The sequence below is a fragment of the Oxyura jamaicensis genome, chromosome 1 (genome assembly GCF_011077185.1).
Source record: "Oxyura jamaicensis isolate SHBP4307 breed ruddy duck chromosome 1, BPBGC_Ojam_1.0, whole genome shotgun sequence".
Lineage (NCBI taxonomy): Eukaryota > Metazoa > Chordata > Aves > Anseriformes > Anatidae > Oxyura > Oxyura jamaicensis.
This window is the reverse complement of record NC_048893.1, coordinates 112,439,383-112,467,194: the sequence shown is the minus strand read 5'-3', so window position 1 is coordinate 112,467,194 and position 27,812 is coordinate 112,439,383. Positions and strand designations below refer to the sequence as shown.

Genomic DNA, 27,812 nt, shown 5'->3' with positions numbered 1-27,812 from the left:
CTAACCGGATGAACTACCTCATTTATTAAATTTGGCTTTTAATTCCTTAGAGCTCTCCTTTAGGTACCTATATGATGTTTTTAGCAAAAGGCAGTTGATATCACAGTGCCACCTCGACTAGGATTTTGAAGATAATTTATAGCCAGTACATAGGATCAAAAAGCCATAACAAGTCACATTTGTTAAGAAGGATAAATTTTAAAAATTTTTCTTGAATGAAATGACTCTACTAGTCTTGTTTTCTCTTTTGGTACTGAAATGCAATTATCTTGCATGAAAACACTGCACCAAATAAATATATATTTTTTACAAATAACTTAACTTTGTAATGTTTTCTGTCTGGAATGTTTTGGAAGAAATTGCTGAACTCAGTGTCTGAAATCCTCTGAGAATTTTATTTAAGGAAAAAAAAAGAACAAAAAAATGTAAGAGGGTGATCCAAGAGATTTGTTTAACTCCAGTATTTCAGGTCCTTAAAAATATACAGGAGAAGAGCTGAATGTCCAGGAATGCTGGATGTCTTCAGTGGCTGGGTCTGATGAAATCACTCAGACTGGTGAAACAGGTAAAAGGAAGCTTAGCCTGAAGGAGTGGGCTGAGACACTTACACCCTGTTTTGTTATTGCATCTCATGCAGCCTAAAGCAATGTGCACCTGCCTCTTTTCTCAAGGCGCTACAGGGTGTTTTCAATGGCACTAGTGTCAAGTATGCCTTGGGGGATACCATGAAGTAGTCATTGAACTTGAAGTACATTCAAAACAGAAATCAAATATGTTCATTGTTTTGGTATCAGGCCGTTATATGGCTCGTGAACTGCAGTGTTGCAAGTCTACAGTAGCAAACATGGAAAACTCAATAGTGCTGAACAGGGTTGTAAAAGCTGTATGCTCCACTGCGGTGAGTGCTGTGCTGCAGAAGTCAGCCACCACTGCTGCAGTGCCGTGAAGAGAAGGCATCTCTTGTAAGCATCTTGGGAATTACTTCATGACAAACTGTCATAAGCACGTGTTTTTTGTCTCTATGCAGCCCATAGCACAGCTTTGCCCATAAAACAAATCCTCCGTGTTTTGTACTGGCTTCCTCCAGTTTTGTACTGGCTTCCATGAAACAAAAGACAACTTTTGGAAAGGTTTTCCTCACGCTTTGGAGGGTAAGATGACAGATATCAATCCCCATGCTGAGACATCAGTGTCCTGGGTGGTTTAATCCATTACGGATATCCAAATCCAGCTGTCCAGTGAAATCCTCCATCAGACCCAAAATTTCAGCCAAGGATCCAGGCATCCAAAAGAAAGGATTCTTAGGGTTTCTCTACAACTCAGAGATCTGAAAAAGGAGAAGCAGATCTAACATGATCCTGGGGATATACTTATCAGATGTAGTTAACTTTATTTCCCTTTAGTCTGGAACCGTTTCATACCCACTGTGAGCACCATCTCTGCCTGCTGGGATGAGACTTAACAGCAATGACTCCTTGCACAGGCATCTTCCAGGCAAGGGCAGGAAATACAACAACCAGCACAAACACAGAGCGAAGCAGAGGAACACTAGGGATGGGCACCAAGTGTAAAAACACCAGCAAATAAAACACTAGACCCACCAAACTTGGAGCTCAAGCTTTTCTTTAAAAAATATCTCAGTCACGCAGAGTAGACAAAGTTTATAAAATGAACATTTAGAAATGGGATAACATTCATTTAACCACATCTCTACTAATACAACATTTTAAACAAGAGTAGGTGTTTGTGTAGATTATGGAAAATAAGACAGAATTGACCACTCTTGAAAATTTGAGAAACTGGCAGTAAAGGTCAGTGCTGATGTTATGTTTTAGAGGATTTTACATCAGTAATACTAGAAAGCAAAAGTAGAAAAATATGTCTGAAAAGTGAAGAAATCTACAGACAGCTAAAGTCCTTCAGGCATTGGTAGGCTTTGCTGAGCCGATTAACTCGGCCACTGAGGTAATTCCTAATTTTAGCAGCTTCACTGTCCTCTTGAAGTAAAACGTTTAATTTTTCCCTTTCTTGCAAAAGATGCAACATTGAGGTCTGCAAGTTGTCTCCGAAGTCATGAAGGACAGCAGACAGGATGATCAGAGGAATCTGATTGGAGAGGCGTTTACTCGCTCCCTGCGAGGAGGAAAAAAAAGTTACAAGATTTGTTTCCCAAAAAGAAAAAAAAAGGGGGGGGGGTGTATAGGTAATCTACTAAGTGACAGCATGTTTTGAAATGTTATATTGAGTTACTGTTCAAGAAGTGAGTGCTTCTAGGAACTAAAAACTATTTCCTGTTAGTCTCTTTCATGCCTAAAAATCTTAAAGTTAATATTTATGGGAATATCGGCTGTTCTTTTTTGTTGTTGTTGTTTTTCCGTGAACTAAAGCCAAGGTATTTAATTCCCTACTTAGTTCTATTGGCTATCATTTTTAAGATTTATGCTAGGACATACCCACGAATAAAATTTGTCAACAATTTCTGGTATCAAACCTGTTTTCTCTGAATACCACCAATCTGTTACGGTACTGGAAATTAAATTGTGCTTTTTTTGTTCCGCCCAAAAGGCAGCAAATGTCTATATTTAGATGGGGTTTCAACGTGATTGTCCTTTTGAGTATGACAGGTTTGGAGTAAGCTTTAGCTTTATGGGAAAACATCTTCAGCAACAGTGAGACTGGGCTGCAAGTACGTTACACCTATTGGAAAAACGATAAGAATTTTCTACATAACCTGAAAAACTCTCTGGCCTGGTTTATCTATGAAAATGGAAACAGATTGTCCTAGAAGAAATTGTGAGGCCCTTTCCATAGAGCTGTCCGCAGGGCATGGGGGCTTAGCTGGTGTTCTTGGCTGATGGGAGGTGCCAAACCTCTCCGAGGCTGGGAGGGAACTGAACACAGTTGGCAGGGGAGCATGCAAGGGTGACTGGCTGGCTACAAATGACAGATCTGCCTTTCTTTTTGTGGCATGTGGCTTGAAAACACCAGCAAGAAGACCAGGCAGCGGCACTTTTGATTTGGAGGCCTTAAAGGGTTTAGGCTACCATCTCCAGAAAAGTCTAAGGTTTTTCTGGTTTCAGATATCTTTGGATCTTGGCAGCTGCAAATCTTTGATCTACAAGGATGGGATCATGCTTATGTTGAAAAATACTGAAGACTAGATATTCAGTTTCTCTTTCTAGTTTGTAGGAGCAGTTCAGCTGAGTCAGCTAGAAACTTACTGAGCCTATCTATCCTCCAGGCACTGCTGACTATTGCTGGGGGGTGTAGATGCTTTAAAAAATGGGTATTTTTCTGCAGCAGAGCTCTACCTAGAACTTTGGCGGACCTGCCATAGATGACATGGGTTCATGCTTGCTATTTGTGAAGGCCATAGACACTTAAGAGCTTTCACCTCATTTCATCTCATATATTTGGCCTCTCATAGGTTGCATGGAGATGCAATGCCCTGGCATCCATTGGTTATTGTTGAAAGGCTGCTTAGGGCATTTACAAAATGTACAACTCAAGACTTTGTGGTATAGCAGAGGGTATTGTGGGGCTGGAGGGAAGAACCTTAAGCAGTTCTGCCTTTATCTCTTGCTCCATTAAAACTAATGGCTTTCTCTCCCTCTCAGTATGAAAATCTGGAAGAGTAGCCTGAATGTTTAATTGCAGGAATTTGTCAAAACCTTGCTATTGAAATTCAAGGCAAACCACTACCTAAGTTACTGCATTATTAATATTTAATTGGTGCTTTCTGAGGGAGTTCTATGAAACAGAGACCAACAGCACCTTCTGATACTACGTGTTCTCTTTGCTCTCTTGCTCTGAAATGTTCCTTTTATTAAAGCATCCCATTTGTCTTCACTTAACTTCTGCTGAGCAATGTGTTGTATTCACCTGATCGCTACATAGAGCCAAATGTGACTGGAAGCCACAGCAACCACTTTCTGGAGGTAGCAGATGTGCATGATCAAAGCTCCTTTACTGGAGGACGGGGCTTGCCATCATCTGAGTATCAATAACTTCTCATTACAGGGCTAAGGGCTCTTCCCCATCTTCTTGCCTCTCCTAAACCAGGTAAGTAACAGTCCTTCCATCCCCCCAGCACTTGTCCCCATAGGAAAAGCCAGCCAGAGAGCATTGCTGTGCTGGCTTGTAGGCTGTAAACTCACAGTAAAATAGGCCTTCGTGTGAGAAAGCATTTCCTTGATGAAGAAGGCATTCTGATCTGGAACGGATCCAAAACTGATCTCCTTCCCACTGTCTTTGCCGCGTATTTCTGCCTTGGTAGAGTTTAAATCATCCAAGTAAATGTTGTCCTGGCAGTATACGATTCTCTCCATTTTAAACTGGTTCCGGATGTGATTTTCAGCATTCCTTGCTTGTGTATCTCTAATGACATCAATTTTGGTCTAGGGAAGAAAAAAAAAAAAAAAAGTTCAGAGATGCTTAGCAGTGTCCTTGGGGCAAGGTGAGGTGGACGCAGTATTCTACACCTCGCTGCAACACTGGATAATCCCAGGCTGCCTCTTGGTGCATGCAGTAATGCTATAGCTGCAGGTTCCTCTGCCACTGCAGAAAGAGCAGGAACAGGTAGCATTTGGTCCCTCCATTAAACAGGAGTGGGTTCAGTCAAACACTGGTGCCTGGACCCTGAGGGAAAATCCCAAAATTGGTGGAAACAAGCAGCAACTGCCAGAAATTAGCTCAGCCTGCCCTCTTTTTTTGCATGCCTTTTGGATGCTTTTGCATGCATTTCAATTGCTTCTCCCTCTTGTAGTAAGCCGTGATAGCAGGCACTGAAGTGAAATTCATTTCTCCTCTCACTGTTCTCAAAAACTGCTGTTTTCTATCTGTTGTCAGCAAACCAACCTTGTCTACCTCCTTGCTATCTGGCATCTTAATTAAAATAATCTGATGCTTTTCTGGCCTTTTTGGTGCTTTCACCTGGAAGTCTGTGGGGGCAACATATTCCCCTCAGTCATACTTAAGGTCTCCTAAAATGCTACCTTAGCATCCCTGCATCAGAATAAAGTCTTTTTTTTTTTCAGAGTCTGCCAAAACCTCCTCCTTTCTTCATCTCTCTGATTGTGCTGTGCCTAAAGATGCACCCAAAACACCTCTGTGCTTGGCTGAAATAGCTTATTTGCTTGCTGTCTTGTTGACCTGGGTCTTCGGTAGGATTTGGCCATGCAAGTCACATAGCAAATGACCTGTTCCACTCACATTTGCATTTGAGTTTCCCTTTAAGCATCGTGCCAGGTGAGTGGGCTCTTCTTTCTGGCTGGCCTGCAATGCTTCTTACCTCTTCCTCAAAGCTTTTTCACAGAAAAGGTCTTTGAGGACATCAGTGTCATTTAACTCCACACCAAAACCTGGAAGCCTCCAAACTGTGAACAGGAGTATACTGGCTTTCATGGTTAAATGATTTTTCGCTTGTTTGCCACTGCTTCTTTTTGCCTGCCCTGGCTAACACCGTGGCTTGTCTTTCAGAAAGCAAAAAGCACCCCTCAATGCTCAGAGACTACCCACATACTTAGAAATCATTGCAGGACTTAAAACTGATATTAATGATAGACTTTTCAAGGCAGCCACACCAAGTTTTCTCTGCACAGTGTTGTGTACATCAGGAATGTGACTAGAATGGATGTATATTTTAGATCTTGTCAAAGTTCTACTGAAAGGCAAAATGCACTTTTCATTAGTGTCATTACAAACGTGCTCGTTTTCAATTTCTTACTTCCTTTATACAAATCATACACTGTCACGAAATTGCATGGTTGCATAAAGGTAAAAGAATGGGATAGGTACCATAAGCATGGCTGTATTTACAAATTACATTCCATTTTGCTCTTGAATTATCTCAGGTTATAGATAGTTCCTCACCTGAGCAGCTCTATTTAAATTCCGAAAATTAGCAAAATGCTTGTTAGTGAGCTCCAGAAATTTCTCTTCAACCAGTCCTAAGGGAAGAACAGACAGACAAAAAGTCAGGTAAGCAAATAAGTTTTTAAAGCTATTGTCAATACAAGGCTGGGGAAAACTGCTTGCTTTCTGCAGTATGCCCTTGTAACTAATAGAAACAATTGGCAATTTAGATTTCTAGGATGAAGAGCATGAGCCATTTAAGACCTCCTGTAACCACTTATCTTGTCAGAAATTGAATATTGCTGAGATTTCTTTGATAAAACAATTTATGTACTTGCAGCTGTGTTTGTCCAGGTGGGTCATCACTTGGCCACGTAAGCACATCTCAGAGCGGCCTCCCCAGGGAAGCACTGAGTCTGGCACAGATGCCAAAGCTGCCTTCTAAGGCAAACATGGGAACTGTGACATACTTTTTCCTTTGGTGTTTTTTACTGGATACATTAATCCCTTTCCCCCACTCCCAGCAGTCGCTGTTTAATTTATATAACATGGCAAAGAATATTTATATAACTGGCAAAGAAGCTGGGATTTATATAACTGGCAAAGAAGCTGGGATCTTGGTTTGGGTTTTGTGCATGCCACTCCCTGCTCCTGGGAATACCAACCAGCTTGGCTGGCACCAGGTACTTCCACTGCAACACCTCATTACAGTGTTACTTATTATAGTTAACTAACTCCCCATTCCCAGCCACTGGGAAGTGTGTTAACGAATTCTGAAGAGCATGTGCAGAGATTTGAGGTCTCAGCTCTAGACAAGGAGCAATCCCACAGGTTGAATGAGGTTCATTTCAGCTTATCCTGGAAACAAAATTATCAGGCACACCAGCGTCACCCATGTGATGGCCTCATGTGGCTTGTGAGACATACGGATCACGTTGTTCAGTATCACAATAGCTGGCTCCTCTAGGTCTAGGATTTGCTCTTTTATAATGTCCTCAAACGTCCTGTAGTTGATAAAGCCTGGAAACTCCCGTCCACGGTACTGGTCTTCATATTGCCATACTTTACTGGGTATGCTTTTTTGAACTGCAATATTAAGATAACACTGCTTTACTACTAAGTCACTGCATAAAATTCTGATTAAAGAAATTCTCTTAAATTTCTTAAAGAAAGTCTCTTTCTTGACTTTGAAACTGCTCTTGAGAATAACAACTACTGAGCCCATCTTTCAAGCAACATGGTTACTGCAGAATGGAGCTGGCTCTCAGTGCACAGTGAATGAGCCATCTCACCCACTGGATCAAGCATCCAGCAGACAGAAAGCAATTCAGAAGTGAGAGGGCTCAGAAATACTGGTTCTTCCTGGAACTGCTATCCTCACAATATTGGCCAGTACCAGTCACTGCTGAGTTCAAAATCAAACCACAACAAAAAAGACCAAGATTACAAAACGTGAATAACAACAACAATATCAACAAAACTAATTCATTACATAGTATAAATATTATTATTGTTGGTTTTGCTGTTACTGAGAAGAATGGTTCAGAGAATGCGCACCCAATTCTCTGCCAGGGTCCACAGAGCTTTTATTGCTCTGCTGAGAGAAGAGAGGCTCAGACATCTCTGTAAAGACAGCAGTTTATACAAGCTGGGTCTCTGTTCCTAAGAATCAAAGCATAACTTGCCTCACATACCAGCAGATAAATGCTCCTAGCTTCTCTCAAATAAGGTGTAAATAATGGTTTCCTATACTTACCCTTGGTAGCATTTTCCATGAGAATTAGTCCCCATGTTCGAAACTCTTTGCGGAGTTTTGTAAGAAGTCTGATTTCATTTCCAAGCAACTGTTCCTCTCCACGTATCACCCGAGAGACATCTTGATTAAATAGTTTGATCAACTGTAATGAATTTAAAGACAAAACAAAACAACAATAAAAAAAAACATAACAATGTACTAAAGTTTCATTTCTTCAGACTGACTTATATTTGTTAATCTGCTGTCGTATTGATGAGATAGGATTCATTGAAAATATTCCTTCCTTTCAATTTTTATGCTCTTAGCTTTTTTTTTTTTTTTTTCCCTGTGAATTCTTAGAACTATTTACTAAATTGTAATGGAACGGCCTTTGGAGGCTGTTGAGCCTAAATAAGCCCCTCTGCTGTCCAACCAAAAGCTTTTTGCAACAGATGAGCTCCCTGAGAGGAGACAGTCAGATGGACTTGCAAACCAGATCGATATCAGGAAGGCATTTATTCTTACGAGTGCTGTAAACAATGGAAACTCTGCAGAGAGTTTCAGGGAGCTGAGCAGACAAGAGTGCAGCTTTTCATTCTCTGAGATGCTTGATTTTGACCAATCAAACAATTTGTTGTTGAGTTCTTTTGTCACATAATCAGAGGAAAAAAATTGCCAGATAGGAACATGAAGTCCTGTAGTCCAAAATTTTTGCAGGTATGATGTATTCCTGCCAGAGGTCTATCTAGGTAACTCTCAAAGCCCTGCAGTGACAGATCCAAGAAGCAACCTGGTCCATCCTGTTGCTTTGCTTTAAAAAGGTCTGCTCTACTCTATAACTAAATCAATATTGATACTTACATCTGTGAGGAAAGCCAGCTTTTCTGTTTCTATTGTTGGTGTGCCTCGTCTGTACTTCTGTAGTTCCTGCACTGATTTTTGCAGCACCTCACGTACTTGGTTCTCTATTGCAGGCAACGTTTTCTGGAGGGTAGACAAGAAAGGAGGACTCTTAGGTAGGCTGAACACATCTGGTTTGGGAAGGAAAACAAAATAGCTGCAGGAGTGACCTAGGCTTGTACATGACCTTTGCTGTTCTTGAGAGTCAAAGAGCTCCATGTCACCTGCATCCCAAGAGTAATGATGGGATAGCACCACAGTGCAAATGTGGCCTTATATATCTCAGGGGCTACCTGAGATACCAGGGTGGACCTCACTGCAGAGGAGCTGCAGTCTAGGTTTCACAAACAGTGAGCCAAAAAGTGTCTCCTGGCAGCTTGTGATGGGAATGTGCTGATCCTTCTATTTCTAACAAATATGTGGTTGGGCATGTCTGTTTGATTGCTTTTTTAATGTAAGTTTACATAAATACAGATTTTTTTTCCTCTTTCAGGGCTGAGTTTAGATGATTCCTGTATTTTAGCATTTCCCTTCATGGAACAACTTATATTATTTTGGATATATTTCTATAAAATAATAAAATAATATATTAGCTTACTAGTATCATAAAATAATTAGATCTTAACTGAGGTTTTGAAGACATTTTTCCTTGATAGAAATTACTGTATTTTAGAAAGCTGATAGTAGTAACTTGTTGCTCAGCCTATCAACACTTTACAGACAAAAAAAAGTATAATGACTGCCATTTAAAAGGCAGGGGTTATAATACACAAACAGATGAAATGAGTTGCCCATTGCCAATCCTTTGGCTAAAGGCAAGTCTGAGGACACACCATGGTTTTCCTTGCCTCTAACTCTCATCTCAATTTGCTCTCAGATTACCATATTGAAGGATAGTTAAGTCTTATTTATGCATATAAAGAAAAAAAAATGCAATTCAAGGGGAAGGGTTGGATGTATTTTTAGATAGTAACTTGTACACATAGCTTAGTATGACACCTCTGTTACTTACAATAATATGTGCCACAAGTTCATTTGTGAGCTTCATTGCCAGATGAGGAATAGTAGCCTTGTTCTGATCCAGAAGAGTGCTGCAAAAAATTGGGAAAAGGAAATCTGGGACAGAGCATGTTTACAGGGTAAGGAGGCAGCACTGATGTTCTGCTGCACACACTGTGTAAAAAAAAAATAATAAAAAAATAGCCCTGAGGGGAGTGCCAGGTCAGATGAAGCAGCAGCCAAGGGCTCTGTGGACTCTACATCTTTTCTGCAAGACTTTGTTGACAGCCACTGCAACTAGCGGAGCCAAAGGAAACAGAGAAGAATTTTAAAATGGCCATTTCTAACAACAGATTATTGTACTGCTGTTATTTCTTCATGTGGGAAGTATGCTGGTTCAAAAACCTTTTTACCTGTTATTCTTCATGTAATGATTGATTTGCTGGTGAGTCATTTTCTGGGGAAACATCAGCACAAGCATTATCTGTTACCATACTGATTTTTGTGGTGTTTTCCAGTGAACAGAAGTACTTCAGTGCTTAACCGGTTGTGCTCAGATGCTTAACTTGACTTCTTTGGGACTATTCTGATCCCATGAGGTTAATTGCACTTAGAATCATAGAGTCATCTGGGTTGGAATAGACCTTCAAGATCATCAAGTCCGACCATCAGCTTGCTTACTGAGTCTCATCACCAAACCATGCTCCTTAGTGCCACATCCACACGTTTCTTAAATATCTCCAGGATGGGGACTTCTCCACTTCCCTGGGCAGCCAACCTCTCCATGAAGATATTCTTTCTGATATCCAACCTAAACATCCCCTGGCACAATTTGAGGCCATTTCCTTGCGTTCTATCACTTGTCACCTGGGAAAAGTGGCTGAGAGCCTCCTTGCTGCAGCCTCTCTTCAGTAGTTGTAGAGAGCAATGAGGTCTCCCCTCAGCCTCCTCTTCTCTAGACTAACCAGCTCCAGTTCCCTCTCCCTCTTCTTGTAACACTTGCATTCTCGTCCCTTCACCAGCTTTGTTGCCCTTCTCTGGTTGTATACCAGCACCTCGATGTCCTTCCTGTAGCGAGGGGCCCCAAACTGAACACAGTACTCGAGATGCGGCCTCACCAGAACCAAGTACGGGGGGACAATCACCTCCCTGGTCCTGCTGGCCATGCTATTTCTGGTACAGGCCAGGATGCTGTTGGCCTTCTTGGCCACGTGAGCACACTGCTGGCTCATATGCAGCTGGCTGTTGACAAATACCCCCAGGTCCTTTACTGCTTGGCAACTTCCCAGTCAAACTTCCTCTCATGAAGTCAGAGTCAAGGAGAGTTACAAATCAAACTTGCAACAAAAATATATTTTAAAAGACTACTTGCCATGTAAAATTATTCTGGCTTACTAGAAAGCAATACTACATGGACAATGAGAAATAGTGAGTATAATTCATTTCTGGTTTTAACCCTAATTTAAATTTTAACACATCAACAGGAAGATTTGAAGTGACTTTAATATGCTTTGGGTTATGTCTTTTATATAAGAAGTACCTGAAGTATTTGTGAGTCTTGAAGAATTGTCTCTCCTGCTGGATGGCAGACGCCAAGGTCAGTTTCTTGTGGATGTCCCGTTGCCCACGACACTTCACAATCATGTAGCCTTTTCTGAGGGGGATGACCTCATTTTGTACTATGCTAATGATGGACTGTTCAGTTCCTTTGTCCACCAGGTCAGGTTTGGTGAGGATCCCTGTGAAGTTACCCAAAGAGAAAGTTAGTCCGGTGCAGAAGCTGACAGTGGAAGAGGAGCAGTAGGACATCTGTCTGTCACAGTGGAATCCCTGCAGCATTTTACAAAGCAGCTGCTCTTCATTTCATTTTCTCTTCTAGAAAGCTCTCAGCTCTTGGACCTTGCACTGTAAAACTTGCTATATAGTAGGGTTCCCAGCACACCTATAACCTTGCAAACCTTTTTAACAGAGAGCAGCAAGGTTTTCCCACAAGTAACTCAGATTGTCAATTTCCAATTATTCAATGTGGGGATGCCAGTAAGTCTCAAAACTGAGGTATTCTTAGAACTACTCCAGCTTTGTAAACAGTTTATTTAGTCATTATTTATTTCCCTGCTAGTAGCTTTGAACTAGGACTTTGCAGTTTTGGTGTGCAGTGCAGAACATGTGGCCTTCATGGAAGTAAAAGATCCATACCTGCAGCTTAAAAAAGTATCTTACCAAGTGTCCTTTCTCCCTTAGGGTCCACCTCTTGAGCCATTTTCAGTGCTTCTGTTGTTGCAATATCCACATTACATGGCACCACTACCAAATTGATTGTCTCTTTGCTGCTAATAATTTTCTTAATTAGCATTTTTATCTGAAATGGAATACAGAAATAATGAAGTTCAGTGAAATCAAATGCTTGCATGTAGGATATGAGCATTTCTAGCAATATAAGCCACCTCACTGTCTGATGACACGAAATGTCACATACACTGAGGATGTTATTAAATACTAAAGGATAGCATGGAAATGTGTCAACAGAAGACTGCAGCCTGTTTTCCTACATAAAGATAAATCAAAACATCTAATGTGAATGAGAGCAGATTATTGTTAGACCTGTCCTGAAAAAAATACGTAAATTAGGGAAAATTTAACCCCTCATACTATGTAAAATTTAAACTCATACGTATCATCTTTCATTAAGGAAGTAGTAATGATATTTTATAAATAATCCCATGTAAGAAAAATGAGTTATGATGCCTAGTTACATACTTATGGAATGAAAGGAAGTCATTATGCTGACATGAAATTTGTATCTCTGAAAGGGGAGAAAATATCTTTGGCTTACCTTTCTGTGGATGATTTGTGAAAAACCACCTCTCATGACATTTAGTTGGTATCATTTCTATGTTTCAGTGCCAAAGCAAATGAGTTTCTCAGAGTTTGTGCTTATACTGAAGCAATTTAACTCTTTATTCTGAGTTTTGGTAAAGGTGTCTCTCTTCTCTAATCCCCATTCATCCCAATTTCTGACATGATGAAGTGCTATAGTACAGATATATAAGTGCTATATGTCTGAAGCATGCAGGCAGCTGGGTACAATGGGGCAGCGTCACATCAAACCTGCCGCTTTCTTCTGAATACAGTGGAAAAGTTACTGCCTAATTGTAAAATGAAATTACACTTTCCCAGAGAAAGAAGACCAGACTATTCAACCATGCCTCACTTTTAATGTTGATACATCTAGTTTAATTTGTTCTACTTTTATTTCAAATTCCTGTGTAAAGGTATTTTAGGAGAAACAACATGGTCAGCTCCTGCACAACACCCTCACAGCTGACCCCATCTCCTGGAATTTTGTGTTCCCCAGCATTTCCTCAAAAAGCCACCAGGGGAAGCATAGAGATATCCTCTACGTTAATGCATATTCTTTGGATGTTCTGTGCTGCCTTTGCCAGGCACCTGGAGTGGATCCTGGTCATCGCTGTTTCTGTTAGCACTACTTTCCTGAAAACCAGGCCTGGCTGCTTACTAGCATAGCTATCATGCTAGTTCAGAAGCCCAGCACAATTATTGCAACGTCCTGCAGCAGAGACCTGCATGTAAGGTAGGTTATAAAAGTGAGTCTTTCCATAGGTTGGCATAAGAGACTGAATTTTACCTGTTCCCCAATGTCTTGTGGCTGATTCCTCATGGCCACTCTGGCAATTCCAGGAAGATCAATTAGTGTCAGGTCTGGGACATGTGGGGAATAGATTTCTAGGGAAATCAGTTCTCCACTAATGTTGCCCTCTGTACCAGCCACAGCATCCTGGGCTGTAAGGGGAAAAGAGCAAAGCAATGAATACAGGCTTCAAATGATGCATCAAAGTGAAGATGAAGTGGGAATATGATGGCTTCAGAAAGTATGTACTACCACCTAGGCAATTAGTTATTTTAAGCATTTATTTATTTATTTATTTATTCCCAGATGCAGCCATAAACATAAATCTATTTCTGCAAAAATCCAAGGAAATTATTATGGACTATGTGGCGTCCTTTTGGAACGGGAACTTCAGTATTTCACAGAGCATGTGCTTGTGGACTGCAACATATGAAGACAAAATACACATAAATAATCAATAACAAAAGCGATAGGATAAGGTATTATTCAGTTGCAGAAATTATTCCTCAACATCAAGATACTTTGTAGACATTAATCCTTGGGTGCCTTAAAACATCAATAGGTATTATTCTGTATTCTTCACATGTTAATAGTGGTATTGAGAGGCCAGGCATTTTGTCCCAGATCTTATAAGGCAATGATGGACTGTGAGCAGCACTGAGGAGCAGGGAGACACTGTGACCATTCCCATTAAAGATTTTCAGCTCTGTAATTAGCTTATTCAAATCATACCACTTACCTTGCAGTTTTTGAAGGACATATTGGAAATCTCCAAATAACATATTGAAAAACTAATGAAACAGTACAGTGAATAAAAACATTGTGGAGCTGTCTTAGTCAAGGAAATTAGAACAATCTCACTTTCGCATTTAGGGCAAGTGCATAAGCACTTACCCCTTACGTAAGAAAAGTGTTTTCTTTTAAAACAGGAAATACAATAAAAGTAAAGATGTGACATGGGAAGGGCAGTACCTGAGACTGTGGTCACACTAACTGATGGAAGCTCTGTATGCCCTCCCCTCTGTCATCTTTTAACTTTCTCCAGAATCATTGGATTTCCAGCCACAGACACCACAGGCATTCCTCAGATTTTGAGCTGACAACACAAACCATTTAGGGCTTCTCATGTTTCAAGCTTGACAGATACACTCCCCAAACTGGGCAAATGGCAGCTATCTGAGGACATGGCCTGAGCTTTTATCAGACATCATGAATCATCTTCATCCCTGAAGCAGTAAGTAGCACAACTTTCTTGACCTATATTGCACTACCTCACCTTCTTCTGCTTTGAATTCAGCTCTTAGCTACCTATGATCCCTGTGTTTGTCCACAGACTTCAGCTCAGCCTAGGAAACGGGGAGAAAGGATTCAAAGGAGACTGAGCAAGTCAGATCAGGGCGATATGCTACAACTCACCTTTACTTATTGCACTCTCCACCTCTGATGCATGCTGCAGCTCTGTACTGGTATTGCGGTAAGAAATTTTCCCTTTCCATTCCTGTGAAGTGGGTATTTTTTTCAGTTTAAGTTCCAGGGGACATCGAGTAACGATACCTACAGTGATGCCAAAGACAGAGGTAATGCCGTTAGCAGTTGTCATACATGAGAGACAGAGAGTGTGTGTGCACAGCATTACCTAACATTTCAGAGAGATGTACAGAAAAGTTTCAAGGGACATGGCCAAAGGACACTCATCTGACTTCCCGCTTGATGTCACCAGCACTATGTGATGTCAGACGTGGCTTGACCAGCCAAGTCTTGCCTTGCAAACTTACAAGGATGGAGATTTGTTCCTCTCTGCATGACCTGTTTTGAAGCTGCACCTACGTCTTATGAAATAAAACCTTTTCCTCAACTCCAGCCTGAAAGCCTATATGAGCGCCGGTATTGCCAGCCAGTACAGGACTTGCACAACCCATGTGTGTGTATATACATGCATGTAGATGCACACACACATATGAAGCTGGAAAGTGAATCTTCTTGAGCTGCAAATGAAGTTTTCCAATTTTCCATATGCTAATAAGCAGAGATCTTTATAAATTTTCTGCCAAAAAAAAAATTTCTTGTGCTGGGGGCTCCCGACCTGGACACAAGTGTGCTACAGTACATGCTTCTTACTCCCGCTCCCTTGATCACCCAAACCATGCGACCTGTTTGGGTAACACTACAGCGCCCCACCTTCACATCCATTTCTTCAACTGGAAACCAGAGCTGAGAAAGCCCCTGGAGTCTCATCATTCAGATATAGCCTCAGTCATGGTGTTATCTACTCCCAGATACCAGGAAAAAAACACCACCAACAAAAAACCTTTCACCTCATCAGAGTGAAATTCAGGTGAGAACCTGAGAAAGTGATTTCTTACCGTTGCCCCTAGGAAGAGAAACACCAGACAGGGCTTCGAGGATGGAGCTTTTCCCAGAGCTCTGGTCTCCAATCACTGCGATTGCAGGCAATGACAGGTCTTTTTCTATTCCAAGTGCTCTCAGGCTGTCAATGAGATCAATGCAAGGCCGAATCTTTTCCTCATACTGATTGTGCAAGGTGTGTTCTGCTGCCTGCTGGAGTTAAACTTAGAATGATCTTATGAATTTTCCATAATTTTAAAATAAACTATTTCCACAAAATAAAACAAATATTTTGGCACTTTTTCCATATTTCTTGGCACCTTTTCCAGTTCATCATTCTCTAGTAGACCTTATGTACTAGCTTCTGGCTGTACTTCGTATCACTATGCATCCTTGCACCTCCATGCTATAAATGGATGTCTGTAAATACAGCTAAATTAGTTGAGGTTGGCTCAGTGACCGAAACAACCTTGGTAAAAATAGCAAATTTTGTAAGCTGTACTGAAAGGTGAAAAGTGAAAGAAGATCTCAACATTAAATATGCCTTTTTTTTTTTTTTTTTTTTTTTTTAAATTACTGACATTTTCTTCCACTCATTTACAGATGTATTGAAGAATATGTGTGCAAATACAGACTGGTCACAGTAATAAAACAGTTTATTACAGAGAGGATTATCAAATCTTTGTTTTTAAGTTTGGAGATGTAGTTGTTGAGCAAACACCAAATCATTCTGCTATGGTGTTCTTAGTAGGTGGCTAAAATCTCACGATATCTCTTCTCTTTTTGCCTCATTTCAGGTGAAGATAAGGAATGAATGAGTGATTTATTTTAAATGAATTATTATTACTATTACTACTACTATTATTATTATTATTTAATACTAACTGCAAGCTGTTATACACATGCTCTCCATTTTCATGAAGCCAAACTGAATAATTTCCAACCCTTTACCCAGCTGGTCCACCTGCTGTTAAAGATGTCTATTGAAGTGTATAAAGATCATCCTGGTGCCTTCTCTCAGTTCCTCTCACCATATTCCAGATGGCCATCTCCAGAAAGGCAATTTTGAGAATATCAGTATTTTACAGACCCCAACGGGCCACCATCATCACTTTTTTATAAGAAAGCCACCTCTGAAAATATGTCAAATTTAATCAGAAAGCAGATTTTTCTTTCAAGATAAGAAAGGGGGTACATGTCCCTAGCTGAAGGAATTAAAAAACCCTATTGTTAACCCTTCCCCATTATCTTCATTACAGTGTTTGCTGGCTAGTAAATCCCAGGCATTCTCAAGGAACCCCATTAATTTTAAAAAAAAGACTTTAAAAAAAATCTTTTCCAGTGTTATGTATACAACAGATTATTTTTAAGATTTCTTTATATTTCTGTTGAAGGTTGCAGAGCCTCAAATAAAGAGTATCTTAGATTTTAGGATTCCCATTTAACGCTTGCTAAGTGTTCCTAATGGAACAGATGTATCTCACACATTAAATTGGCTGCTGTAACTCTGCCATGCTTTTTATCACACCTGTGCTGTTTATGCCTTCCAATTAATGGTAGGCACACATCTTCCCAGCTACACAAATGAGTGCTTGGCCTTGATCCCCAAAGTTCTCCTCTGCTTAGACCTAACAAGTGCCTGAAGGAACAGAAGAATTCATTAGGAGCACGAAGTGAAGCACAGGGGTGAGCATGAGAAGATCAGTGCTGTTCCCTGCTGCTTGCCTTACCATGTCCTTTTCTCCTTCATGCAGCTTCATGGACACCTTCTGCTCTTGTTGAGACTCTCTGGTAGCCTGCTCTGGCACAGGAAAATCTATTTGATCATCCAAGTCTGGTGGCAGCGGCACTGCAAAAGCTTCTGTACATACTGGTACGGCAAGCGATTGAAAATCATCTTTCATCTGTACAGGACTCTGTCTTTTGGCCACTGCTTTGAACCTGAGACTTCTGTTGTACATGTTCCACTGGTCTTCTGGCTTGCTACGTGGCTTGTCCGTGTTACGCTGAGTAGTGATTCTTATCAGCTCCAACCACTCTTTTGTACAGCTTCTGAAATCAAACATGGGGCACTGAGTGACTCCAACTTGCAACAGAAACCACAGCCCAGAAAATCAAAGCACTGCTTTTACCTACTGGTTCAAACCCGTAGCAGAGATTTAGTGGCAGAATTCTTTTCAAATCAGTAAAATTGATCTCCAGAGTTGAAACACTTCTCCCTACCTGAATTAGGCCATTTTTCTCTCTTTTTTGCTACAAGGTAAACAAGAATATTATTATTATTATTATTTGGTGGGGGGGGGGGTGGGAGGTGGTGGTTTCACACTGATGGCTAGCTAAACTCCACAACATCCTCTCTCACTCTCCCTCCTCAAGAGAACAGGGGAGAGAAAATACAGTAGAAAAAGCTCATGGGTTGAAACAAGGACAGGGAGATCACTCACCAACTACTGTCACAGGCAAACCAGACTCAGCATAGGGAGATCAGTATATCTTATATACTGATCATCACTAGCAGACTAGAGCAGTGAGAAACTAAAAGCAATCCAAAACCACCTTCCATCCATCCACCCTCTTTTATGTCCTCCCCCCAAGCAGTGCAGGGGAACAGGGAATGGAGGCTGGGGTCAGTCCCTGACGCTTCGTCTCTGCTGACTGGGAACAGTCTACAATTGACTGAAGAAACTGGGAGCACATTGCCATATTCCAGGGAAAATGAATGCTAGGGGTGAGGCATATTCCAGGGAAAGTGATTTGCAGAGAGAATGAGTTAAAGAAACAAACTAAACAAACAAACAAACAAAAACATTATTTTTTAACTATTGTTTTTTAACCCCCCTGTCTTTCCCAAAATCTGCTGATACTAAACACTTGGGAAAATGATGAATTTTTGAAATTATGAATGATAAAAACCACATTTTTTTTCTTGAAATAACTCCTGTTCTTTCATTTTTTTTAGTTGAATTAAGCATGCAGGTTTTGTCTTTTTAGCAGATGTCAAAACAGGAAGATTAGACACAACATAAGCTATTTTTCCAATGCATAAAAAAGTTTACAAACAAACAAACAAATTACTTCCTTAATTGCTATTCAGTCTCTTTTTAATAAAGCAGTACATTTTTAAAGTATTCCTGTCTCCTTTAATCAACATACAAAATAAATGTCTATGAGGAAAAAGCTTGATTTTATATCAACAATAAAAGATGACAGAACTACTTTCATTTTCACGTAGGTATTCATTTCTCAGTTTCCTCACCTTTTTCCACACCTTCCCTTTCACTCTCGTTTCACTATGAACTTGCTCTATTAATGAATTTTAAGATTTTTTTCTTTGAATGACGACTCAGAGCCTTATCTGCAACAAACATTCCCCATTCACAGGCAATCAGATTCTTTTGTGTTTTTCTATTGCCACAGAAAATAAAGCACTGATGATAATGTTTCTGACAGTAATCCTGTCTAGTGCCCCTTTCTCCCATTCTCCACCCTCCTTTCAGTTCAGTGGAATGAATGCATTCTACACGTTTTGGTTTTAACATAAATATTACCCAAGAACAATCGTCCATCACTTTTACATTATTGTTTATATTCATTATGCTGAGCTGAGAGCTGTTCCTGTACCACTATTAGCATGTGGCCTCACAGACATGGATGTAGTTCCTTCAGACAGTGCCTATGCAGCAAGCTTTATAGTGACTAGGATGAGATGCAGAAGTGGTGAGGTGAGGCCACCAGGAAACAGAAGAAAAAGAAGGCTCCTGGAAGATAAACTTGTGGCACCTGGGAATATTAGGGAATCTGAAAACACAGTGACAACTTTGAAATGTTTTGGTGCAAGGGCTGTTTCTGACCACGTGCATAAGAGCTTCTTTTAGCCAGGAACTAAACAGCTGCAATGGTTAAAGCACCCTCTGAAGCTGGCCAGAGTCAACAGGCAAAACCTGTTGGACACGTACTGATCACACAAGTCAAACAACACCCTGTTGACACCAAAACTGCCGTGGCATTGGTACGATACCAGTTTCCTCAAACTTTAAATGTTTGCCTGCCTCTGTGCCAGCAAGGTCCTGCACCATAGGAAGCTCTTCTGGGCAGGATAACCCAGTGAGGGTGGCACAAATTGCCAGCCTGGCTTTTCCTTCTCTTGCAGCAGTTGCTTCTCTTTCCTCTGACAATCCTGGCTTTACATCTCCAGAAGAAGTCACAAAACCCATCACTGAATCCAAAATGCAAACCGTGGTGCTGAGCCTGCAACCTCCCTCCTCTCTTCTGTGCAAAATTTATCCAGTTTGTGTCCCACCAGAGGAGCGCACAGACTTCTGCCTGACCACAGGATAGCTGTGCAATCTGCACAGCCCTTTGGGTTGTGTGTTTTTTAATTCTATCTTCTCAGAAAAAAAAGAAAACAATGAAATGCTCACAATGCTATACACACAAACCGCTGGCTAGACCATGCTACTGAGCACTGCCTCCCCACATTACATATTTTAAGGAATGTATTCCAATTTAAATGCCATCTTTCAGTTATCTTCTTTTAAAGAGAGTTAAGCCCAAGCGAATATTTTTTGTTTTAACCTGTGCTTTGTAAAATATGACTAAGAGGTTGGCAGAACTACTAATTTCTTTAATTTTTCCCCACCCCAGAAAACAAAAGATTCCTCTCCTGACAACCTAATTTTTAACCACACTTACTTTAGATTCTTATGCAGCCTTCTCACCAACTATTAAAGCAACAAAGACAGCAATTAAAAATCACATGGTTGTTATTAAAAAAAGGTAAAGGAAAAGTTTTACCTCACAGTATGTCTGGCAGCAAGGAGAAACAGTAACTGTTCTCAATTGCTTTGGGTCCTTTTCTATGTACAGGCTCCACCTACACACTGTGACAAGGACTGGGAGAAACGAAACTGGTACTCCTTCCTGACATCTTTGGAAATAGGAACGTGATGTCTTTTTCCTTTTTATACCAGTGCCAACTTTCTTCCTGGTGCTTTGCAGAGGCCAGAAACAAAACGAAACTCCCTCCTCATCCTGTGCCTTCCCCCTGCAGCGGGATGAAAACGTGCAAAATGAGGTGCTGGCAAGCAACAGCCCCTTACCTCCCCCCAGAAGGCTGGCTAATCAAAGCGGCCCCTCTGCACCTCTGTTGCTCACCAACAATATCGCCTGGCACCTCTGCCATTTGCCCACTGGTCCTACCGAAGGGGAGAAGAGGGAGTTTTTTTTTCTGGTCTCTGCAAAACATCAGGAAGAAAGTTGGCTGGTGTGTAAGGAAAAGGATCAGGGGAGGAATTTGTTGTTTACCGGGTGTGGGGAAAAGCTCAAAGAAATTGATTTCTTGCTGCTGCCCAGCACCCCAATTTGTACAAATGGCAGGAGGGGGGGGGGGGGGGGGGGGGGTGTGTGTGTGTGTGTGTGTGCTTTTGGGACCTCCATACCAGCCCCTCCGGTCCAGCCAGGTGGGCAGGGTTGAGCCACTGCTGCCCTGGGCTGCTGCCAGGCACTTCTCAAGACTGCACACCACTGCAGGGCAGGTGAAGTCTCCAGTGCTTCCACACTTTTTCTCAGAGTTATTGGGTCAGGATGCTCCCTCTTCTGCTATCTTCACTCTCCTGCCCCCATTTTTGGTGTTTTATGGGTTCTGAGCTGTTAGGCAAAATCAGCTTTTTCTGTTATTTCTCACTTCCTCTGTTTCTGACTGCTGCCTTTATCAGCCACTCTCGATTCCATTTTTTTTTAAGAGATTCTCAAACTGCCCTACTCTCCCCTGCAGGCTAGACTGACCAGAAATGCTCTGTTGCACTTCCAGAGCCAGCCCATCTTCCTCCCTCCCTGTCCCCCCTCCCTGTCCCACCCGCTGCCACATGTGGGCCACCACCATCAGGGCTGCGGCCGGTCCTGGCCTCCCTCTGGCACTGGTCCCCTTGCCCTTAGGCATGTAGGAGACAGACCTGCAAGGGACCGGGCTCCCACATGCACCAACTGCTGTATTAATTTTGAGCGTTGCTGATGGGGTTGTCTTGGTTAAAGGGTTTTGTTCAATCCTCTGTGTGTTTCAGAGGGGAGCTCTGAGCAGCACCAGAAGGATTCTGCAGCTTGCTCTGCAGGTACAGCCCAAGGTTCTCCTCTCTCCCATTGCAGAGATTTAGGTTCTCCTATTTTCTCCTGAATCAGCGTAATAACATCTTTAACCCACTGGAAAACCCACTGGGAAATAATGCATTGAAAACGGGTTTCATGTTTATGTAATGACTTATACCAGCTTATCCCACTGGCAGTACAATTCTATGGATTAAGACAACACAATAAAGGATGTATAAAAATAGATTAACTGAATTTCATTCAAATCTCAGCTGTATAGAGTATGTTTGGAAATAATTTTGATGAAGAGAAAAATGGGACATACTGTAAAAGTATGCATGGATCCTTGTTGAATCACACAATGTTTAAGCCTGTGAGCAGCAGCTGTAGGAAAAGCAAGTGAAGAGAGCAGCTATGTCACTGTGCCTCCTAAATATGAATCATTTGCTGGCAAATCATCTTTCTGTGATGCCCACTGTGGGTGACTTAGTGTGCCATCCAGGCAGGAGACTGTTAACAGAGGGTAGAGCTGCTGGTCAAGGCACATGTCCTGGAAGAGAAAGGGCAGACACTTCTGTAACCTTGTTTTGAGAGAGGAGATGGCCCCACTTCATTATGCCACAATGCCCAGGAGAGACTAGAGGGTGAAGCACATCACCTCTGCTTCTCCACGTTTCTCCTACCCTCCGCTGAGCAGAGTGAGGAAGCCTCCATTTCCTCAATTTTACTTCATCCCTAATGCAAGTAGATCCAGCTCTGCCAGCTGAGGGAGGTGGTGCTTCCATCAGCTGTGCCAGCCCTTGCATGACACTGCTCCTCGGCCCTGCCTGTCAGACTGAGTTATCTGCTGTAAAGCTGGCATGCCTGGCTCTAACATACTTGTACGTTCCTGTGTGTGATAACAAAGAACGCTGCATTTTAAGTGAAGGGGGTTAAAAGCCTGATCCTCCATGGCACGAGAAAGCAGTCTCAACAGTAAATACTAGATTCCTTGGTGTTTGATACTGGCCAACTGCAAGCTAATTACCACTGGTGCCTTCAATAGCAAAGGAAAGACTTGTGAGGAGTCATGTGGCTTTAAATGGGAAGAGAATGCCTACTTCCCATTCCTTCTGTGGAGGCTTTGCTTTGAGCATGTCACCTACAGAAACAAGTTTAGCAAAAAGTTATTTCCTGTTCTGGCTTTAACTTGCTGAGTAAGTGCCCCTGTAGATGCACTGAGTACAGGCAGTGGGGATCCTGTCTCTAGGCCAGGATTTAATGGCTGGTTGCAGAAGTTGCTTTTTAACAGATAATGAATATCCAATGAAATAAGGTCCCCTGGGTCGCAGATGCCAGGGCAGTGAGCATCTGTGGGAGATCAGCCACAGATGCAGAACCCAGAGAGACGATGGGGCTCTGGCTGGGAAGCTGGTATATTTATATGATTAAAAGTCAAAGCATCCCGATGTTTGCAGACCTTTTCTGTGAGCAGGGGCAGTCTCTTGAAAGGCACTGAACAAAGCTGTGGCTTGTTTCCCAGGGAGACTGCACAGAGCACAAATGAAGTCTGTGAGGTTCGCACTGAGAGAGACCATTATGTGCCATCACATCTGAATGTAGGAAAACAACTTAACTCAGCACGCCGGGGTGTTATCTGGGAACAAGGAGACTTTAATTAGGATTGTGCAGAAGAACTCTCTTCTGAATGAGGGCTTGGGTTTTGCAGCCCCAGGAGGCTCTGATTTTAGGGCTCACTCTGCACTTTTTCTTCCTCTGCTCTTTAACTTCCCAGACATTTCTCATTGCCTTTCCCTTTGGCTACAGTTGAAAGATGAAGTGAGGGAATTTGCTTTTTGCCTTGCAGCATCACTAAGGTGCTGCCGCTATTGGAGGAAAGCCCTGTAATTTGTGTGTAGGGGTAAGACAGAGTGAGCGTGGATCCTGGATCCCCTGATAGGCAGTGGTGCTTTTATGCAAAGCAGAGCTCTGGGCAAGTATTGGCCACATCATTTTGGGAGCAGCCTCCTCTCTCCTCCCTGTGCTTCTCTGTCTCATGCTCACTGGAGCTCATTTTCCACAACATTGCTACCAGATTGGTTCTTAGAAAAAAACCCTGAGGCAATCAAGTCATTCTTCACACAAACCCTGTTGCTGCACACCACCGAAAAGAGCCTGCCCCCCTCCATTTCCCTCCTGCACTTTAGATATTTATAAACATTGATCATATCATATTTGTCTTCTCTTTTCCAGGCTGAACAGACTCAGGTTTCTCATCCTTTCCTCATAGGGGAGGTGCTCCAGGTCCTTAACTTTGTTGCCCTCCTCTGGACTCTCTCTAGAAGATCCCTGTCATTTTTGAACTGGAGAGCCCAGAACTGGACGCAGTACTCCAGGTGAGGCCCGACCAGGGCAGAGTAGAGGGGGAGGATCACCTCCCTCAACCTGCTGGCCACACTCCTTTTAATGCACCCCAGGATCCCATTGACCTTCTTGGCCACCAGGGCACACTGCTGGCTCATGGCCAACCTGTTGTCAACCCAGGTCCTTCTCCTCAGAGCTGCTTTCCAGTGGGTCAGCCCCCAGCCTGGACTGATACATGCAGTTATTCCTCACCAGGTGCAAAACTCTGTTTGCTCTTGTTGAACCTCATCAGTTTCCTCTCTGCCCAACTCTCCAGCCTGTCCAGGCCTTGCTGAAGCTGTAGTTGCATGCAAAGCCCTGCAAGCCCATTTGGTGTTTCTATATGATTCACACACTTAAAAATACTGGGAAACCTGTGACCATGCTGGTGATCCTTGCAGAACAAACATAAGAACTTGGACAGAAATGGTTGCAGACTACCCCACCCATGCTGTGCACTTGGGAGAGGAGTGAGGAAAACTCTAGACTGCTAATAAATCATGCTGGTGTTGGGATATTACAGTGAGTTGTCAGCACATGGAGACCTTCACCAGCGGTGGGGTAGAATATGATGTTGATGGCTTCATCCTCCTCTCATTTTCTCTTTTCCTCCCTCTCTTCCTCCTTCTACTTATGGTCATCTCTGTGCTCACTAGCGCATATTTACACCTTTCTCTTTCTTCATTGGTATGTAGCTCCAGGTTACATCTGAATTCACAATATATGGTACCATTTACACATGTGAAATAGCATTTCCTTGTTATCTTTACTTCACCTACAGCCAGTTATGTCCAACTGCAGCTCTGAAAGATTTTTTGTTATTTTTTAACTGACCATTGGTGAGTTGGGGTTTCCAGTGCCAAGCCCATGTCCCATCTCTTACCATCCTGCACCTGCACTCCTTGATGTCACAGACCATTTCTTTGCTTCTCGAGTCCTGTGCTGTTTGTATTTCTCTACATTGCATCGCTGTTTTGGAGTTGCAGATACCACATTCTACTGTTTGTTCCTGCTTTTTGTATAAATCCATGGTTGTACCACGCAAAAATAAACAAGAGCAAAACAAACTAGATATAGATACCCGCTCAATTACAGAAGCTGTTGTCATAGCTTAACCAAGTAGACAGTCTACAGATAGACCACAGAAATTTCAGGTAGAACAGATCTGACAAACCCCAGTGCTGAGGCCTCACAAATGCAGCATAAAGTTTACAGCCTGTGGGTATTAATGACAATACCAACTAAAAAGCTACGCGATTACATCATGTTGGGGTATCCTTCATCTTCTACATTTGAGGGGAATGAAAGAAATTTGTGTTAGCCTGCTGTTGTTTACCCCACAAGACAGCTGAACAGCATTTGACCTCCGCCCCCATATACACAGTGGGATGGGGGAGTAAACTGAAAAGTGCAAGAAATTACGGGTTGAGATAAGGATAGTTTAATAAGGAAAAATAAGGAAAGAAAATAAAAATAAAATAAAAAAAAAGGGAAAAAAGAATAAGCAAAGGAAGTAGCAATTGATGCACAATGCAGTTGCTCACCACTGGCCAAATGATGTCCAGACAGTCCCCAAGTGACGGCAGCCCCCCAGCCAACTCCCCCCAGTTTTATTGCTGAGTGTGACACCATGTGGTGTGGGACATCCCCTTGGCCAGTTTGGGCCAGATGTCCTGGCTGTGTCCCCCCCAGTTCCTGGTGCACTCCCAGCCTCCTCGCTGGCAAGGCAATGTGAGAAGCTGAAAAGTCCTTGGCTCTGTGCAAGCACCTCTCAGCGACAACATTGGTGTGTTATCAGCATAATTCTCACTCCTTATACACAGCACAGCATCTTACCAGCTACTAGGAAGAAAGTTAACTCTCTGCCAGCCAAAACCAGGACGTAACCTTAGACCCTCTCCTCCAGAAACACATGCTTTGCTATTCCAGAACAGCTGCAGTCTCATTGTATTTGTGTTATGAAACTACACTTTCACTCTCCAAAAGCATCACATACTTTTACAACTACAACAATACCAATAAAGCAATGGTCAGTTTCCAGCAATATCTTATTCAACCCTTCCCACATGCTCTGCTATGCAGCACTGTTTGAGCTCAGCAAAACGACACACATGGAGATGTTTAATTTCACCTACATGCAATAACGCCCCAAGCTCCAGGCTGTACCTACATGAATGCTATCTTTGCAGACACATTTCTGTTTTAGCATCATGCCTGGATTCCTTTGCAATTCCTCTGACTCGTTGGCCCCTCTAGCACCCAAGGCTTTTAGCTGCACATTTGTGTTGGCAAGGCACACAGCAACAGGGAGCAGCTAAGAAACATATTCCTGTTTGTCACCTCTGCTTTTTGTTAAAAATCCAATTATTTGCCAGTAACCTGGAAAAAAATACTTACTGTATTTTTACATTTAAAGAGCTGTGTTGGAAAAAAAAAAAAAAAAAAAAAGCAGTAAATCTTAGGACAAACAAAAATACCTCTGCAAATAGCTCAATCTTGCCCGTAAAATTTCCTGCAGCAGATGGTAATCAGGGCTAAAATTTGTACCAGCTGGGGCAGCAGTGCTTCTGGATGTTTACAGGATTTTTCTGATAGAGTTAAAGTAAGGCTGGTATCTTTCTGTCTTTCCTTCTTGATTTCATGACAAAGAAGAATTATAGGCATAAAAGGAGAACAAGAGAAAAGGACTAAAAGTATGATCAACAAGCAATTTAAACTAGGAAGGATTAGTTATTGGTAGAACAATGCTTACCAACAATTCCAAAAATTATCAAGAGGAGTGCCTGTTATTTGTTTTGGTTTTGAGAGCCATTCATCTCAAGGGCTGATTCAGGCTGAAGGGCTTCAGCAAACTGTTGAGCTATTGACAGGGTGGAGTGCTGTGTGCTATTGCTAGGAGCTTTGCTGCGCTGCAATGCCAGAAAGCAGGTGTGGAAATTCAGGAGCTGGCTTGAAACTGGCTTTGGCAGCAGTTGAGCTGGAGCAGCTTCAGGACCGTGGTGACAAGTCACGGACTGAAATGCTGTAACTACATGGAAAGCAAAGAGCAACTCTACAATCTTTGTTATGAGTGGAAAGAAACCATCAGTATTAGGAAGATTTTGAAGGGAAGAATAAAACATCTCTTAAGAACCCCCTGGTCTAGATCAGTGGTGCTAAGCCATGGAGCTTTTCTGCAATTGGTGTGAATGTTGGCCATGGCTAACGAAAACCATGCTTGAGCTGGTTAAAGAAGCTAGCCTGCAGTTTTGCAGATGGGCCTACTGACCCTTGTTATCCTCTCAGTCTTACCTGAGAACAGGCTCTAACTGGTAGATTTACCTGCAAGTTCTTCTGTCTGCAGGAGAACATCAGTCCAATGACACCTGAAGCCAGGTCTTGTGATCCAAGCCAGACGGTAAGGTCTCCCTTTTCTCACCTAACATCTTCTTGCCAAACCCCAGTACCTCCCTGGGATAATAACAAAAGGGAGGCAGTGATGCAACCAAGTCTGGTCAGTCACACTAATTCATGAGACCATGTGACAATGTAGGAATGTTTATTCCAGCACGGTCACCTGATGGAGGATTTCTAAGCTGGAAGACAATCACAAGAAACAAACCTCCCAGCCACACTAATTGGTGAGCTAACAAGCTACAAGTACCATTTCCAGGAAGGATGAACCTTGCCACTGATAAGATTGTGAACCAAGGGGCCCACCCTCGGAGGCTGCATAAATTGCAGAGCTCAGCAAACCCACAGAGGGTATGCAGGGGGAGCAGGAGGAACAAAGTGTGTTTGGGGGGGAACAGGTAGAAAATAGTATGAAAGGGCTGGTTGTGTGTGAAGTAAAGCTGGTCAGACTGTGCGTGTGGGTGCCCCCAGCCT

The 27,812-nt window shown here is 42.2% G+C and overlaps 1 protein-coding gene and 1 long non-coding RNA gene across 5 annotated transcripts; one reads left to right on the top strand and one right to left on the bottom strand.

Annotated features, from left to right (window-relative positions):
- The first annotated feature begins 929 nt into the window (after positions 1 to 929).
- LOC118160831 lies at positions 930 to 19,690 on the top strand. Its single transcript, XR_004747699.1, has 3 exons — positions 930 to 1,063; positions 2,259 to 2,264; positions 19,678 to 19,690. It is a non-coding gene; the product is annotated as an uncharacterized LOC118160831 (long non-coding RNA).
- LOC118160829 (interferon-induced GTP-binding protein Mx) lies at positions 1,366 to 22,247 on the bottom strand. Of its 4 annotated transcripts, none has more exons than XM_035315838.1 (14): positions 21,990 to 22,247; positions 17,213 to 17,534; positions 15,500 to 15,695; positions 14,553 to 14,690; positions 13,134 to 13,288; positions 11,708 to 11,846; positions 11,028 to 11,226; positions 9,501 to 9,579; positions 8,450 to 8,572; positions 7,610 to 7,751; positions 6,781 to 6,939; positions 5,872 to 5,948; positions 4,158 to 4,397; positions 1,366 to 2,133 (listed from the first exon to the last, which is right to left on the bottom strand). In XM_035315838.1, exons 2-14 carry the CDS (start codon positions 17,441 to 17,443, stop codon positions 1,900 to 1,902), a joined length of 2,112 nt encoding a protein of 703 aa, XP_035171729.1. In that variant the 5' UTR covers positions 17,444 to 17,534; positions 21,990 to 22,247; the 3' UTR covers positions 1,366 to 1,899. The 4 variants fall into 4 exon arrangements, with proteins under 4 accessions (XP_035171729.1, XP_035171728.1, XP_035171732.1 ...); XM_035315837.1 differs by lacking the exon at positions 21,990 to 22,247 and adding an exon at positions 20,277 to 20,443; XM_035315841.1 differs by lacking the exon at positions 21,990 to 22,247 and adding an exon at positions 20,277 to 20,443 and having other exon boundaries at positions 15,500 to 15,692.
- Positions 22,248 to 27,812: the final 5,565 nt, after the last annotated feature.

What these genes read in the sequence shown, in the direction of transcription:
- LOC118160829 (XM_035315838.1), bottom strand. Translation starts at nt 17,443, where the DNA reads ATGTACAACAGAAGTCTCAGGTTCAAAGCAGTGGCCAAAAGACAGAGT. An exon ending in AACTTGTGGCACATATTATT is followed by an intron (nt 8,573 to 9,500) that starts GTAAGTAACAGA and finishes TCTACCCTCCAG; the next exon opens with AAAACGTTGCCTGCAATAGA. An exon ending in GATACTGAACAACGTGATCC is followed by an intron (nt 5,949 to 6,780) that starts GTATGTCTCACA and finishes TTCTTCCCTTAG; the next exon opens with GACTGGTTGAAGAGAAATTT.